Below are 15308 nucleotides of genomic sequence, written 5' to 3' on the forward strand. Positions count from 1 at the left end.
TATTAAGTGCTTGGTAAATGTCAGCAATTTATAACAATGTAATAATGAATTATATTATGATTGAATTACATGATATTTTGTGAGATATAAATAACTATAGTGAGAGTCATAAATATGATATAGCCACTTCTTAGAAGTTATGACACATTGTAACATTTTTTCTTTCTCTATACTGTTTAATATCAATTTTGACTTTTGATTGAAATGCAAGTTAATTTAATTTCACAAATGAGAGTATGCGCTACCTCTTCCTATTACTAGTCATAAAAGGAAGGAGCTCAGAGTCCCAGTTAGGATCTTACCAAATTGGAAATTTAAGCACATAGACTGCTAGGACCTAAGGATAAAGCACTGTTCATTTCTAATGACATCCTATTCTACTATTAATGCTATCAAATAAAAGGATGGGTTTGTCCATTGCTGTCCCTCCATCAGAGGCCCACAATCAAGTCTGTGTTCATAATTGCTTCTTATGTGAAGAAATTCAGAGTCAATACTTACCCTTAATTTTCATACTTTATAATTGGAGATTTCTAGGGTGCATAATAAATTACAATGCTAATGTTATTTTTTCCTAGAACATTCAGTCCTTTGTGGGTAAATATAACCACTGCATATCACGTCTATAATGGAAGTGTGGAGGAGGGTTATGAGACATTTTTGTAATACCAGTATCATAATTACTTTTCTGGGACTTTCAAGGATTAATCAAGACTTCCCACAATTTCATAAGTAATAATAAAAGAAATAATGATGATGATAATATACGTTTGAATACTGAGAGTGGTAATGCTTAAGAGGGCATTAATGTATATCTACATGACTATAACTCCTCTGTTCCCACCTTAAGTTTCTTAACTTGCCCAGTCGAGCCACCCTGATAGAAGTACTCCTTAAATTACTAAGTGGGTGGCCAGACTTTTGATGGATGTGGGCACCACTCTTGGCCATAAATAACAACAAGAATAAATCAACAAACATATCAATAACCAGAACAAAAGAAAACCGAAAAACCCGAGACTTCCAGGCAATCTCAGGGTTATCATCGTCCTTAGTTTCTGTCTATCCTACTCCCAGTGTCTTACTTTATAACAGCCCACGTAGGTTTGGGATTCATTAGGCGCTCAGGGTTTACATCCTTCTTGCCATCTTCAGTTTTCAGCTCTCAAATGGTGGGGTTATAGGAATGCATACTGACACAGTCTTTGTCTGTGGCCACAGAATAGTACAAGTACAGCCATGGTTTCAGAATAGTGATAAGTATCAGCAACAGTCTGTGAAGATTATCTCTTAGGCCTGGGCTGTGCTTGTTGGGCTCTGTGAATTAACTCCTATCTATAAATAACGTGTTACCCTAATTATTACTACCACCAATTTAGCATGGACAACCAGATAGTCATGAATGATAAATTAAGGGAAAAGAACAAATTGCAATGGTAAATCACATCTGAGCCCAGCTTTATTTCTTTTTTAACTGTAAAGCAGGAATTGTGAGGAAGTTTTAGGCTTCATCCATGTACAGAGACAATTTCTGAAATGATCTAGAAAGATATCATCAGTGGGGTCTTCTGGTAATTTTGAAATGCTTTGTATAGGGAACCTATCTGTCCCTTTGCTTTTCTTTTGTAATCTTTTCTTAATACTTTCTGCATTTCAACCTTATGTTAAAACACCATATATTAATTGTTTTTTTTCCAAGTGGAATCATTATTAATGTCACTTTGGTTGAGAGAAGGAATACGTTCCTGATCAAGAAAACAGAGACCAGGTATAGACACAACTGTAAGATATAAGCTTCAACAAATATAGACTCTGCTTTTGCTGTTAAATGCATAGTTTCTATTTGGGAGAAATAGTTTATTGTTCTTAGCACGAAAGGAAGTTTTGAAATTAAATATCACCATACTAGAAAATAAGATGAATAAAATTGAGTAATTTTATGTTCCAAGAATTGAGAAGAAATTTTGTAAAAATAATATCAATACTAAAATTCAATAAGACCAATGTCATTTAAGAAAGGTGTAATGGTACAGACACATAACCCCAGCACTTGAGAGGTAGTGGTAAGGGAATCAGGAGTTTAAGGTCTTCCTCTGCTACACAACAAGTTCACTGTGGGCTACATGAGACTCTTTTTTAAATTAAACTAGCAAAAAAACAGGCACGGAAAACAACAAATACCTGTCAATTTCATCAGATAAATGCTAAATATTTTTTGTAAAATGAACTATTAAAGAAAAAGTAACAAGGGAAAAATGAGAAAATCTGAAGCAAATTTGAAGCATGAGATTCAAATTTTGTTTGCAAATTAATAAACAAAGAGTCTTATGAAAGTGAACAGGAAGTATACACAAAGGGAAATATAGTATAAACACAGACATAAACAGTATTTCTCAATTCAATTTTCCATTAAACAAACCACAAACAAAAGGAGTTGTCCTTTCACTAGTTAGAGGTCTTTTCAAATGCTTCTGTTGGCAAAGTCTGACAAAGAGACTTCTCACCGTAGAAAGTGCTACTAATTGACAGACAATTTCTCAGCTTTAGGGAAGGTGAATAAGATGGAGCAATCCTATGCTTTTTGGGTGTTTTGTATATTGTAAATCAATAAAGAAAAAAGAATATACCTCATTGTCAGCACGACATGGTACTTTCTCCAAAATTAGCCATAAAATCAGTCACAAAACAAGCTTTAACAGATACAAGAAGATTGAAATAATCCCATGCATCCTATTAGATCACCAGGAATAAGGCTAATTTCAATAACAGCAAGAACAACAGAAACCCCACATAGTGAACAACACTCTACTCAATGATAACTTGGTCAGGGAAGAAATAAAGAAAGATGAGAGACTTCAATGAAACTGATGGGACACAATGAAAGCAGTGCTAAGAGGAAAATTCATAACAATGAGTGCCCTCTTAAAATAACTGCAGAGATCCTACATAGCAATTTAAGTGCACACCTGAAAGCCTTGGAATAAAAAGAAGCAAACATACTCACTAGGAGTATATGGCAGGAAATAATGAAACTCAGGGCTGAAATCAACCTATTAGAAACAAAGAGAACTATACAAAGAATCGACAAAACCAAAAGCTGGATCTTTGAAAGAATCAACAAGAGAGATAAACCTTTAGTTAAACTAACTAAATGACACATAGGCAGTATCCAAATGAACAAACTCAGAAATAAAAAGGGAGACATAACAACAGAAACTGAGGTAATTAAAAAAATCATCGGATCCCACTACGAAAGCCTATATTCAACAAAAGTGGAAAATAGAGATGAAACAGATGATTTTCTAGACAGATACCACATACCAAAGTTAAATTATGAGCAGATTAAACATTCTACAAAGTCCATAACTCCTAAGGAAATAGAAGTCATTAAAAACCTCCCAACCAAAATGAAGCCCAGGGCCAGAGGCTTCCAGACCTATGAAGAGGAGCTAATACCAATACACCTTAAACTATTCCACAACATAGAAACAGAAGGAACACTACCTAATTCATTCTATGAAGCAACAGTTACTGTCATACCTGAATTGCACAAAGACCTACAAGGAAAAAGAACTTCAGACCAATTTTGCTTATGAATATCGATGCAAAATACTCAACAAAATTCTTGGAAACTGAATCTAAGAACACATCAAAACCACCATTCATCATGATCAAGTAGGCTTCATTCCATGGATGCAAGAGTGGCTCAATATATGAAAGTGCATTGAAGTAATCCACCATACAGGCAAGCTCAAAGGAAAAAAAATCGCATGATCATTGCATTACCTGCTGAAAAAGCCTTTGAGAAAATACAAGGCCCCTTCATGTTAAAAGTATTTTAAAGATCAGAAATTCAAGGCACATAATAAAAGCGATATACAGCAAATAAACAGCCATCATCAAATTAAATGGTGAGACATTTAAAGCAGTTCCATTAAAATCAGGGATAAGACAAGACTGCCCACTCTCCCTCTCTATTTAATATAATACTCAAAGTTCTAGCTAGAGCAATAAGACAACAAAAGAAGATCAAGTGGATACAAATTGGAAAAGAAGAAGTCAAGGCATCACTTTTGTGGATAATATAATAATATACATAAGAACCCCGAAGACTCCTACAGCTGCTATACAACTTCAGGAAAGTGCCTGGATACAAAATTAACTCACACAAATCAGTAGCCTTCCTTTACACAAATGATAAATGGATTGACAAAGAAACTAGGGTAACAACACCCTTCGCAATAGTCACAAATAATATAAAATACCTGGGTGAAACTAACCAAACAAGTGAAAGATCTGTATGACAAGAATTTCAAGTCTCTGAAGAAAGAAATCAAAGATGACCCCAGGAATTGGAAAGATCTCCATGCTCATCAATTGCAAGGATTAACATACTGAATGTAGCCATCCTACCAAAAGTAATGTATAGCTTCAATGCAATCCCCATCAAATTTCAAATACAATTCTTCACAAATATGGAAAGAGTAATTCTCAAATTCATATGGAAACTGGGTATGTGGGGGTATGTAAATAACTGGGGGAGGGGAGGGCTGAGAAGGGGGAACTTTTGAAATGTAAATAAATAAAATAGTTTAAATAAAGATTTTAAAAAGAAAAAAATAAATAAAAAATGTGTAACCTCCCTAAAAAGAAATGAGCTTCAGTACATGTACACACATGCTTATATGACTAGTTCATGATAGATTTTTTAGACTGAATTTTCATTTCATATTTATATGTAGAAACTCATTCAGCAAATAATACTACTTTTCCTAATGAGTGAAATTATGGAAACTCTATTTGTGGGGCTTGTAAATAGAAAACAAACCGAAGCAAACAAACAAACATGACTTAAAAAGGGATAAGAGAAGAAGTCAGAATATTGGTATTTAACTGTGAAAGCATCATCCTATTTTAAAAGTAAATGACACTGAATCCATTTTGAACCTAATAACCTCTTCTCTTCCAAAATGTGCCTCTAACAGTCTTGAGATCTTCTGTCCTCATCCCATGACCTCCCGCAGTCACTGGCCTGTACCACGCCCATCCGCACACCCACTCTCATGCGATTACTTACTTCCTCCAGTCTCCACCGCTCAAAAAGCTTATTGTATTTTCCTGGGTGGCCTACGAATCTGTAAAAAGTGTTTGAATTCATTAGCAACTAACTGAAGTTCACCTGCGACACATCACACAGAGTCCTTGTGTGGGTAGACAGACCTGTTCCCTGGTGCAACTTGTCCCATACAGTTGATATTTGCTATGCTCAAACAACATCAAAGAAACTGACTTCAAAATGAGAAGGCGATGTATGAACTCAGTACCAATGACTAGAGAACGTGCAGGTATATCAAGCTGAGGACATTTAATATTTTAGTATTGTGTGGGCCAGGTTAATGAATACCATCATAGTGTACTGAATGATTTTGTTCAAAATGTTTCTAGCTTCTGATTGTTCTCGTGGTACCAAGTAGAGGGTTAACAGGGCTTGTTACATTTATACTTTCTCTCTCAGATTTCAGATAAAAGGATCCTGGTTTTTACACCAAAAATATTATAACTTAGGGATACATAAAAATTCTTTTCTTCTCAGCAAAATAATAATTAGTGATAAATGACAACTTATACATGACATCCTGAGTGTGTGTGCGTGTGTGCGCGTGCATGTTTGTGTAAACCCAAGGAAGAACACATATAAAATATGATTAGAAAATACCCTAAGGCAGAGTGCAAGAATTCAGCTCTTCTGTTACCTAATTGGCAATGGAGATGTTGTTTGTGTTTTATTTTCTCCCTGTCAACAGTAGCTGATGGAAAATTAACTCACCTTCCCAAAAAGAATGCAATATAGAAGATAGAACTGTTCAGATTGACAAACTGGAAAAGGAACATCTTCAAAGCAAAGCTGTTTTCCCACTCTGATTCTGTTCGAGGATATTCTGCAAGAAACACAGGCATCGACATACATGAGGTGAACCAAACCAAACGAAAACCAACCAACCAAACAAAAAAACCCACCAGTGTTATTTATAATATTTTTTAGTCCTCCAGTGAAATAGACAAAGAGAATGTGTATAGGTTACAAAATAAAAATAAATGGAAAGATGTTGCATATGGAAGAATAGAACTCTAGCCACTGTGAGAAGATTCTGGTGTGGAAAGGTCTGTTTGGATCAATAAAAGCTTCATATAGGTCACATTTGAAATCATCAAAAAGTCTAGATTTTTAAGATTTAATTGGATAAAATCATTCTGAAAGGTAATGTGGATTAAAAGTGAGCTATTCAGCTTTCTGTATATTCTTACCAAGATTCAGTACTTCTGGCATGAACATTTCTCACTAGAGAGCTGTATATATCCAGTGAGTTGTACCTTCTAGGATCTACATTTATCCAGATACAGTTGCCTCTGGTGTGGACTAAGACCTTGAGCAACGTGACTCAATCTTGCAACAAGAGACTAGGAAGTTCAGATGTAGGAGCTCGATAAGTACTTCTACGTGTCTCTCCCTACAAGTTAGATGTCATGCAAGAATTCCTAATGTACTATTATACCCAAACACAAGGCAAACATTCAGAAAGGGACATGGGAAAAGATGAAGGCCATGGAAGAGATCAGCCATCCCCAAGATCCCACATGAGGTTTAGCATGTCAGTGAAAAGACCACTGTAGATGTCTACATACCAGCAGATGACTGCATGAACAAGGGAAACTGCCTAACAAATTAACCTTGGCTACCGAATCTCTATCCCACTTCTCCCAGACATTGATTGTCCTATGCTACTGAGTTTGGAAAAACTTATTATCTATCAATAAATATAACAAGGGGAGTTGACAATAATGACAGGGATTTTTAGTATTTGCCTCGGTTCTTTACCAAAATAACCACACAGTTATTTGACCATATCCTACGCCATCTTTACATGGAGCAAATTCTGGCTCATCTTGAATGAACATTTACCTTCAAAGAGAAAATGAACTCTAAATTTTGACAATATAAATTCTGTTTTTTAGGGTAATATATTTATAGCCAAATTATTTCTTAGCTTTCTCTTAATGCATATAGCTATTGATAATAAACTAGCTACTGGTTATAAACTTTATATCACCACTGGTCACAAATTAGTTTCTTAAAATGTTAATTTCTTTATTTAAAAATTTATTCTCTATGAAGTATGTGGTTTCTGAGTTTTAAGATGGCAATGCTATGACTCAGTTTGACCTCTGACAAAACCTAAACTTGCATGTCCTGATTGAGTTTACCTCCCAGAATCTGAATTTATGTAATTAAGGCCAATCTTTACTATAGATAATTGCTTTTTTAAAAAAGAACTAATAATCATCATGATACAATTCTCAGCAACCATAAACCTATGCTTTTTAAAAAAACAACTAATAACCATCATGATACAATTTTCAGCAAGCATAAACCTAAAGTAAAATAAAGCCCACATTGGAGAAATGCATATGTAATCATTTCATCTTAAGAAGTGTCAACTGTAACATTGATTTAATCAATTTTTGTGGTTTCTCAAAACCAAATATTTGCAAAAGTACAGGAAACAAACCCAAAAAGCATTTTTTAGAGTTGCTTCACTTTGATAATTAGGATCTAATTTCTAATATGAAACAAATATTAGCTTAGCCAAAGAGATTTTTAAAAAGTATGCACAATCATACAGTCAGATTTTCTTACATAAAAATATCAATTTTGGGGGTTGAGGATTTAGCTCAGTGGTAGAGCGCTTGCCTAGCAAGCACAAGGCCCTGGGTTCGGTCCCCAGCTCCAAAAAAAAAAAAAAAAAAAAAAAAGAAAAAGAAAAAAATATCAATTTTGCTGTGATTATTTACTAAGAATTATGGATCCACAGAAACCATGCCATCACTGAGTTATATGTCAAAAATTAATAAAATACTAAGCAAAAACTTTGACATTCTAATACTTAGAACAGCCATTTTTCCTTTTCCTATTAATTATAACCCACCCATCTTCATTTGTTTTTGTAATTCATCTGTTCTGGAGGCAAAATATCTTTAAAGAAATTAACATAGGTATCAGAGACAGAAGAGAGCTTTGAAACAATCTGCAAGAAAGCTTCTGATAATATAGCTCAATTACTTTATTGTCTAGATGAAACAATTGAACTCAGAAAGAACAAATGAATGCGTGATTGGCTCTTTATACACACTTTGTGGTGTGTTGGCCAGTAGATCTACAATAACAAATTGGAAACTATTCAAACATTTCAATGTCAAAACCTACACTAAAAAAAAAAAAAAAAAAAAAAAAAAAAGGAAAGAGCTAAGCTTGGCTCATCCCTTCTTTAATCCCAGAACTCATGAATCAGGGAAAGGTGGATATTTGTAAGTTCAAGACCAATCTGATCTACATAGTGAGTTCCAGGAAGGCAGTGTTACATAGTGAGAACCTGTCTCCAAAAAAAACAACCAAACCAAATCAACCAACCAAACAAGCAAACAAAGCTACTTATAGCATTTCCTGTCTAAATGTAGTCATCAGAGGACAGAATCTTGCAAGATAACTTTTGTTCATTTTGACGGAGAGGTTGGGGGAAAACGCTTATAATTGTTTAAGAAATGAACTTTGGGTTGGAGGGAAGTCAAGAAATGAACCTCTCTTTTTCACGTTCTTTTCTTTATCTTTTTCTTTCTTTTCTTTTTTAAAGTATTTGCAATGTACATATTCAGATGGACCCTTACTGAATCCCACAAGCCTAAGCATTCAAATAGGTATTAATATGGAAGCATCATAACTAATGAGTTAAGGAGAAAGGAGAAGCCAGCAGATGGAAGAAGTCTGTTCTCTTGAAGTTGAAAAAGACTTGGTATCAAGTAACTAAGTATTCAGCAGAGCTTGAAACTAATGAGTATGGAGCTAGCAGTCGAAGAAGGGCAATGCCCCAAAGGGATGCCTTGACAAGCTCATCAGATCATAGAAGGCAGAAGAATCAGAAGTACCATAAAAAATAGAACCAGTGATAATGTGTCTTGGAGCACCCCAAGGGAGAAATTGTATGCACAAATGTATTCTGAAAGCCATAGCTATTTTCCTGAGTCAGCAGACAGAAAGAGGAGTCAAATATAAGTAAACATGTTTCCAAAGGGAAATTGCTAAATCAAGACACTATCTAAAATCTAACAGTAGGTATTTTTCAAAAAAAAAAAAAAAGATGGAAATTTTTTCATTCTATAGGGCGTGTTGGTAACTAGTAGTCAATCACATACTTTTGTTTTGGTTTGTTGTACTTGCTGCCAAACCTGACATTCGAGTTCAATTTCTGAAGCACACATTGTAGATGTAAAAATCTGACTTCGACATTGGACCATGGTGGGCAGACACACACACACACACACACACACACACACACACACACACACACACATGCAAACACACACACTCACACACTAGACAGACAGACCAATCGATCAATATAGATGATAGATGATAGGTAGGTAGATAGATGGGTGGATAGACAGACAGACAGACCGACAGACCGACAGACAAATATAGGTAATCCAAAACTTTCAGTGAATGAGACTCATTATTTACCCAGCACTTCAGAAAAGTCTTTTACAAGAAAGACATCAAAATGTAGAGATAAGAGAAACAAACAGATAGAAATCAAACTCAGTATTCAAACAGTTCATAGGCTTACTAGAGCTATCTTCCTTCAGGACTAGTGGGTAAAATATGAAATATATCACAGTAATCCTAAATAAAATTCTGTAAAAATATTATCCTTGTCAGGTGGTGGTGGCGCAATGGTGCATACTTTAATTACAGGATCTTTTGAGTTTGGCAGCATCATTTACAGAGTGAGTTTATGAACAGCCAGGGCTACACAAAGAAACCCTGTCTCAAACAAACAAACAAACAAATAAACAGTAAGGATAAAGAAGAAAAGAAAGAATGAATGAAAACAAAGGAAAAGACAGAAGGAGGAAGGAAGGAAGGAAGGAAGGAAGGAAGGAAGGAAGGAAGGGCAGAAAAAAGGAAGGAGAAAGAGGGAATAGTATCTTCATTTCAATCAATGAATTTAAGGTGTCAAGAGATAAGCTATTGATCACTGCTTTGTAGCTAACTAGAATAAGTTGCTGAACAAAAAATTCAACCCACAAGTTCTCAGTTCATAGCCTATGTGCTACTGGATGAAAAGAGAAAATCAAATTAGTTCCTGTAAGAATTCCTTACAGACATAGGTCAAGTATGTTGGTGACCCCCTTTCTCAGCACATTTCACATACAAAAGAAAGGAGCAGCAAAGGTATCAGAAGTCTAAGAAAAAGGCTTGAATGAAGGATGAGGCAATTTCCAGCTGCTCATCTCTCTAGATATTTGTAAACACTTTCATAACTGAAGACAAAATATGAAAATACTCAAAAGATCTAAATGCTAAGATGCAGAGTTATTTACTTATTACAAATAAACTAAGAAAACTGAACTTACCTAAATTTGTGAGGAGGTATGCAATTTTTTCATAGGCCTGCAAAAGAGGATATAGATAAATATTATTCTTTTTTTATCTAGTGCTAGCCTTTAATGGTTTCAAAAAAGTATCTAAATTGTGTCTACAAGGTTCTACATTTTTAGCAAGTAGAAATATTTATTAATGCAGTATGTGGTGTACACACACACACACACACAGACATATATATGTATGTGTGTATATATATATATATACTGAATTACAAATGAGTTTAGAAATACATGTGTATGTCGACGCCTTATTATCTGCTCTCTGTTGCTATTTTTATTTTCATTGAATATCTACTTCCTAAACAAAGACAAAAGTTAACAAAATTTGTTCAGCTTGTAAGTGGCTAAAATGAGATACACAACTGTGTGCAACTGCAGCCTTGGGGAACTCTGATGCCCCCTTCTGGATGGATCAAATATCTAAATATACATGACAAACACATACCCAGACACATGTATGTACATACAAATAGATAAGAACAAAACCAAACAGTAGTCATGTTCACAGTATTCAGAATTCAAGGAATGTATTTGATCACTTAATCAATGGCTCATATTCTCTGACTGTTTTTTAATAAAACCGTTCCTATTTTATTTTAGCCATGATCCATATCTATCTCTTTTTAAGGTCAAGACTATCTTGAGACAAATTATATTAAGGTGATATTCCCTCTCTAATACGGGTATTTGTTTTTATTTATTTATTTGTTTATTGATTTTTAAAATTTCACTCCTATTAATGAGCTACTATTTTCAAATTTTAAGCAAGATTACTTTGATTTTGTGAGCACTTGTTATTACCATTGAACCATGCTTTTTCCCATGCCCTACATGTTATAAAGTCAGATGACAATAACAGGTTCCCAAGGGATTTTAACAGGGTGAATTTTATTAGCTGACAAGGAACATTTTACTAGCTACTATTTGTGAGCGTTGAGCTGAATGCCCTCCTGAGGATTGAAGTCCTAGTCTAAGTGTTTCCCATTTACAGTATTTCACACGTGCCAGCAGTTTCCATTAGGTAATTAGAGAACAGCAATTTTGTCAAATAAGTATACTAACACCATTTTGAAAAACAGAGAAATAAGACTGAGGATATCAGTCATGTGGCCTGACAGAATAAAATATCTAGCAAGAAGTATGGTTAGAATGTTCCATTATGAACACTTTCCACCATCCATGCATTATCTTAGAACTTGGCACATAGAACCCATCTATGTCTGTGATGAAACATCTTTACCTGGATGCCCCAAGAGATGACAATAACATTTGGAGGAATGCTACAAATTTCTGTTAGAAACTTATCCAAGATAATTAAGAACGTGAATAGTCTAGACTCAAATGACAGAGCTAATTGGTATGACCCATATGATACACTCCACTATCAGTTCACAAAACAATTTGTTAAGAATAACTCTAAAGACAGGAAGAATCCATGCCTTATATCCATTCAAATGTGTGATATATGGTAGCAACAGGTTGAGAAAGGAAGCTGTCTCTGTGTGAATTTGAATATGAGGAATACAATGCCTATATAACTGGGGGAGGAAAAATCACAAGAACAATAATAGACAAGCATTCTCATTCTAATACTTATATGATAACATGATACATCTTAGGGAACTTCTAAAGTTACCTATTGTTACATACATTAAGTAGAATTTCTTTTCACATATACTGTTTTATATTAAACATTCATCAGTCATTTCTATTAGGTTAGATAGTATTTGGGAAAAATCAAGTAACAGATGATTACCCAGATCTAGGCTATATTTTCATGGACCTTAATTGTCAGTAGGAAGGCACAAACGGCCAACACATATGTCAAGAGGTAAAGCTAGGAGGGGGTGGTACACACCTTTAATCCCATCATCCAGGAGGCAGAGACAGGCAGAGCTCTGTGAGTCTGAAGCCAGCTTGGTCTACAGAGTGACTTCCAGGACAGCCAGAACTACAGGAAGAAACCCTGTCTCCAAAAACCGGTAAAAATGTTTACTTTACAGTAGGGAAGTCTCTTTCAGAACATGATGCTTCCTTCAGAAGCAAGGGAGAGCGTCAAGCAGAAATATTCATTGAGAAAATATGTGGACAAAAATGAACAAGGATGCAAAGGTTGTGAGACTGATCGTCTCCGAGGGTCCTAAGATAGATAGTCTCTTCGCAATGAGCAAAACTTAGGACAGGAGTGGCAGAAATAGCAGGGTAAATTAGTAATTGATAAACCAGAGTAATCCCAGAGGGAAACAGGTTTCTAGGGCATGCTTGGCCCTGGCAATCATTTTAGAATTCATTCTAAGCTTAAAAGGCACCAGCTTTTAACTAATGCTTTGTTGGTGTGTTATATAAAATGTGTATTATATAAAAATCAACCAGGGAGAAAGAGCAGCAAATGCAGGAAAGGCATATCAGGGAGTTTTGCACTTGTTTTAGTGTGTGTTGTCTCTGCATCAGAGCATGGCTTCCACTGAAAAACCAAATTCTAAACAGATTTGCAGAGTCTGAAGGACTGATTTTCTAGTGTCTAAACCTTCTGGATTTCTAGAAAACATGTGCATGGACACACATTGTGTTAGACAGTCATGCCTTTTACTAAATGAGTCACTTGGCATGATTTCTTTTCCAAGTTCAGAAGTGGACCAAATCTTGACCCCCACATTCTATAATAATCTATTGACATAATTGGCGACAAGATGCACAGGCATTCAGGAAAGGCAAAGGTAGTTCTTGAGGGTTTTGGTAGCAGTGATTAGAACCTTGAAATATGCATAGAAATTCATGCTCTGTTCTCTACAGGTAGAATTCCAAGATGAAGAGGACTACAGAACTGATGCGGATGATATACATTAGTCTGATATATTTGAGGCACCCCTGCCTCCGTATTATGTATTCTGTATACTAAACACAGTTAAGATAACAGGAGGACTCAGAAGAGGGCATTCTTTGGTGGACTTTGCAATAAAGGTTTGGGTGACAAAGCACAGCAGTGCATCTACTCAGATCTTCCTTCCTTCCTTCCTTCCTTCCTTCCTTCCTTCCTTCCTTCCTTCTTTTCTTTTTTCTCTGTCTGTCTTCCTTCCTTTCTTCCTTCCTTCCTTTCTTTCTTTCTTTCTTTCTTTCTTTCTTTCTTTCTTTCTTTCTTTCTTTCTTTCTTTCTTTCTTTCTTCCTTTCTTTCATCTTTCTCTTCCTTTTTTCTATTTTTGTTCAAGAAATACTCTATAATTACTATGTTAGGCAGTGATTTCACTATAATGTGCTAAAAATAAGGTAAGGCTTAATCGTTGAGCAGGAAGGATATATTTGGAACAATTTTACATTTTTGTTTTCATTGAAATACTTTTGGGAACATTCCCAGATGTGACAGAGGCTGTAGTGTTGTCAGCAACAGGAGTGAAACGAAGTCAGGGAAGGGGTGGAACTGGCAAGCAACTCTGTTTCGTCAAACTTTGTCCTTCCCGATTTTTAATTATAAATTTGGCAAATGGATGTTAAAGTGGGAAATTGAACTTTTAATTATGCTTGAATTGTTTTTTATTCTTCCTTTGAAGTTTCTCATCTTGGCTGTGAATCAGTATTATTATTTTATATCTCACAAATTAGTGGTCTGTCTAATGCTAATTTAGGGACTAACTGGCTCAGAACCATCAAAGAAATTTTGAATGTTTTGGTTTAATACAGTTTTCCTGTTGTCACAAAGGAAATACTTCAGGCTGTTTGTTAGATAGGTTAAATTGGACAAATTTTATAAATTATTTTCAAGATTAGTATAATGAAATTATGGCCAAATTTGGTTACAGTGGAATATATTTTTATCCTCAATTGGATATTTATTTATAAATGTCATGATATACCTCTGTCGAATTGTGTATTGAGGGGGGGGAGCATGGCCTTTGATTGAGTTTAAATTAAAATGTACGTTAAAAGACACAAAGATTAGAATTATTATAACAAAAATTATCTTGGTCACATAATATGCAGGATACTAGAACTTTTGGAAAGTAAAAACCTTCAAATTTACTCAAAGGATGTATTTTTAATGCTATACTAGCATTAAACAAACACCTGGGACCTAGATTAAAATATACCAACAAACTCCAGCCGGAAGAGGAAGCTATGGCCTCAGCTAAGTGAACTCAACACTAACAGTGGGATAAAGTTAAGAGAAGCAAAGAACAGTGTTCACAAAGAGATTGTTTTATTCTTCTAGTGACTACTGTGGATGAGAATAAGCAGGCAGTCCAAGAACCTCATGACAAGAATAAAAACAAAGAGACAGTTCTATTCTATGCATGGCACCAAGAAAAGGCTTTATGGAGGAAATGATCCTTAACTGTTATTTTCAATGATGAAGAGATATTCTCCAAGGAGACAAAAGGAAAAAGAACATTTCAGACAGAGAAAGCTCTGTGACCCAAGAAACTAGGGGTATGAATTGGCAAAGTACAGGGGAAGAGAAAGTGGTTTGTCAAGCTGACATGGAGACAAGAGAGGGAGGGGGACAGGGAGGGAGGGACAGAGGGAAGGAGGAATAACTTTCTAAAGAAAAGAAAACTGGCTAGAATAAAGCAGTGTCTCCTTTGCCTAGCCAACGCATTTATAATTCACATCAGAGGGACTGATGGGCATTAAACAATATCAGGTACTAAAGAAAAGAGTCAATTGTGCAATTTACACAGATTCTTTCAATGTCTTTGTGGCCAGTCAGAGAAGGGGCTAAACAGACACAGGAAGACTAAGCTGTTCACTGCCTATTGCTGGACTTAGAAAGCAGATGCTGGATAATAGAGATTCAGAAGGAAAACTCCCAACAAGC

At 35.3% G+C, this 15308-nt stretch overlaps 1 protein-coding gene across 1 annotated transcript in view; it reads right to left on the bottom strand.

Moving 5' to 3' along the window:
- The window catches only part of Ano3 (anoctamin 3), a 283103-nt gene that overhangs the window by 14450 nt on the left and 253345 nt on the right, over positions 1-15308 (bottom strand). The window contains exons 18-20 of the mRNA XM_032903871.1: positions 10468-10504; positions 5828-5939; positions 5078-5135 (exon numbers count right to left, since the gene is read on the bottom strand). Of these exons, the coding sequence (XP_032759762.1) occupies positions 5078-5135; positions 5828-5939; positions 10468-10504 (207 nt within the window). The remainder of the gene's footprint in view (positions 1-5077; positions 5136-5827; positions 5940-10467; positions 10505-15308) is intronic.

This window comes from Rattus rattus, chromosome 5 (assembly GCF_011064425.1).
Source record: "Rattus rattus isolate New Zealand chromosome 5, Rrattus_CSIRO_v1, whole genome shotgun sequence".
Lineage (NCBI taxonomy): Eukaryota > Metazoa > Chordata > Mammalia > Rodentia > Muridae > Rattus > Rattus rattus.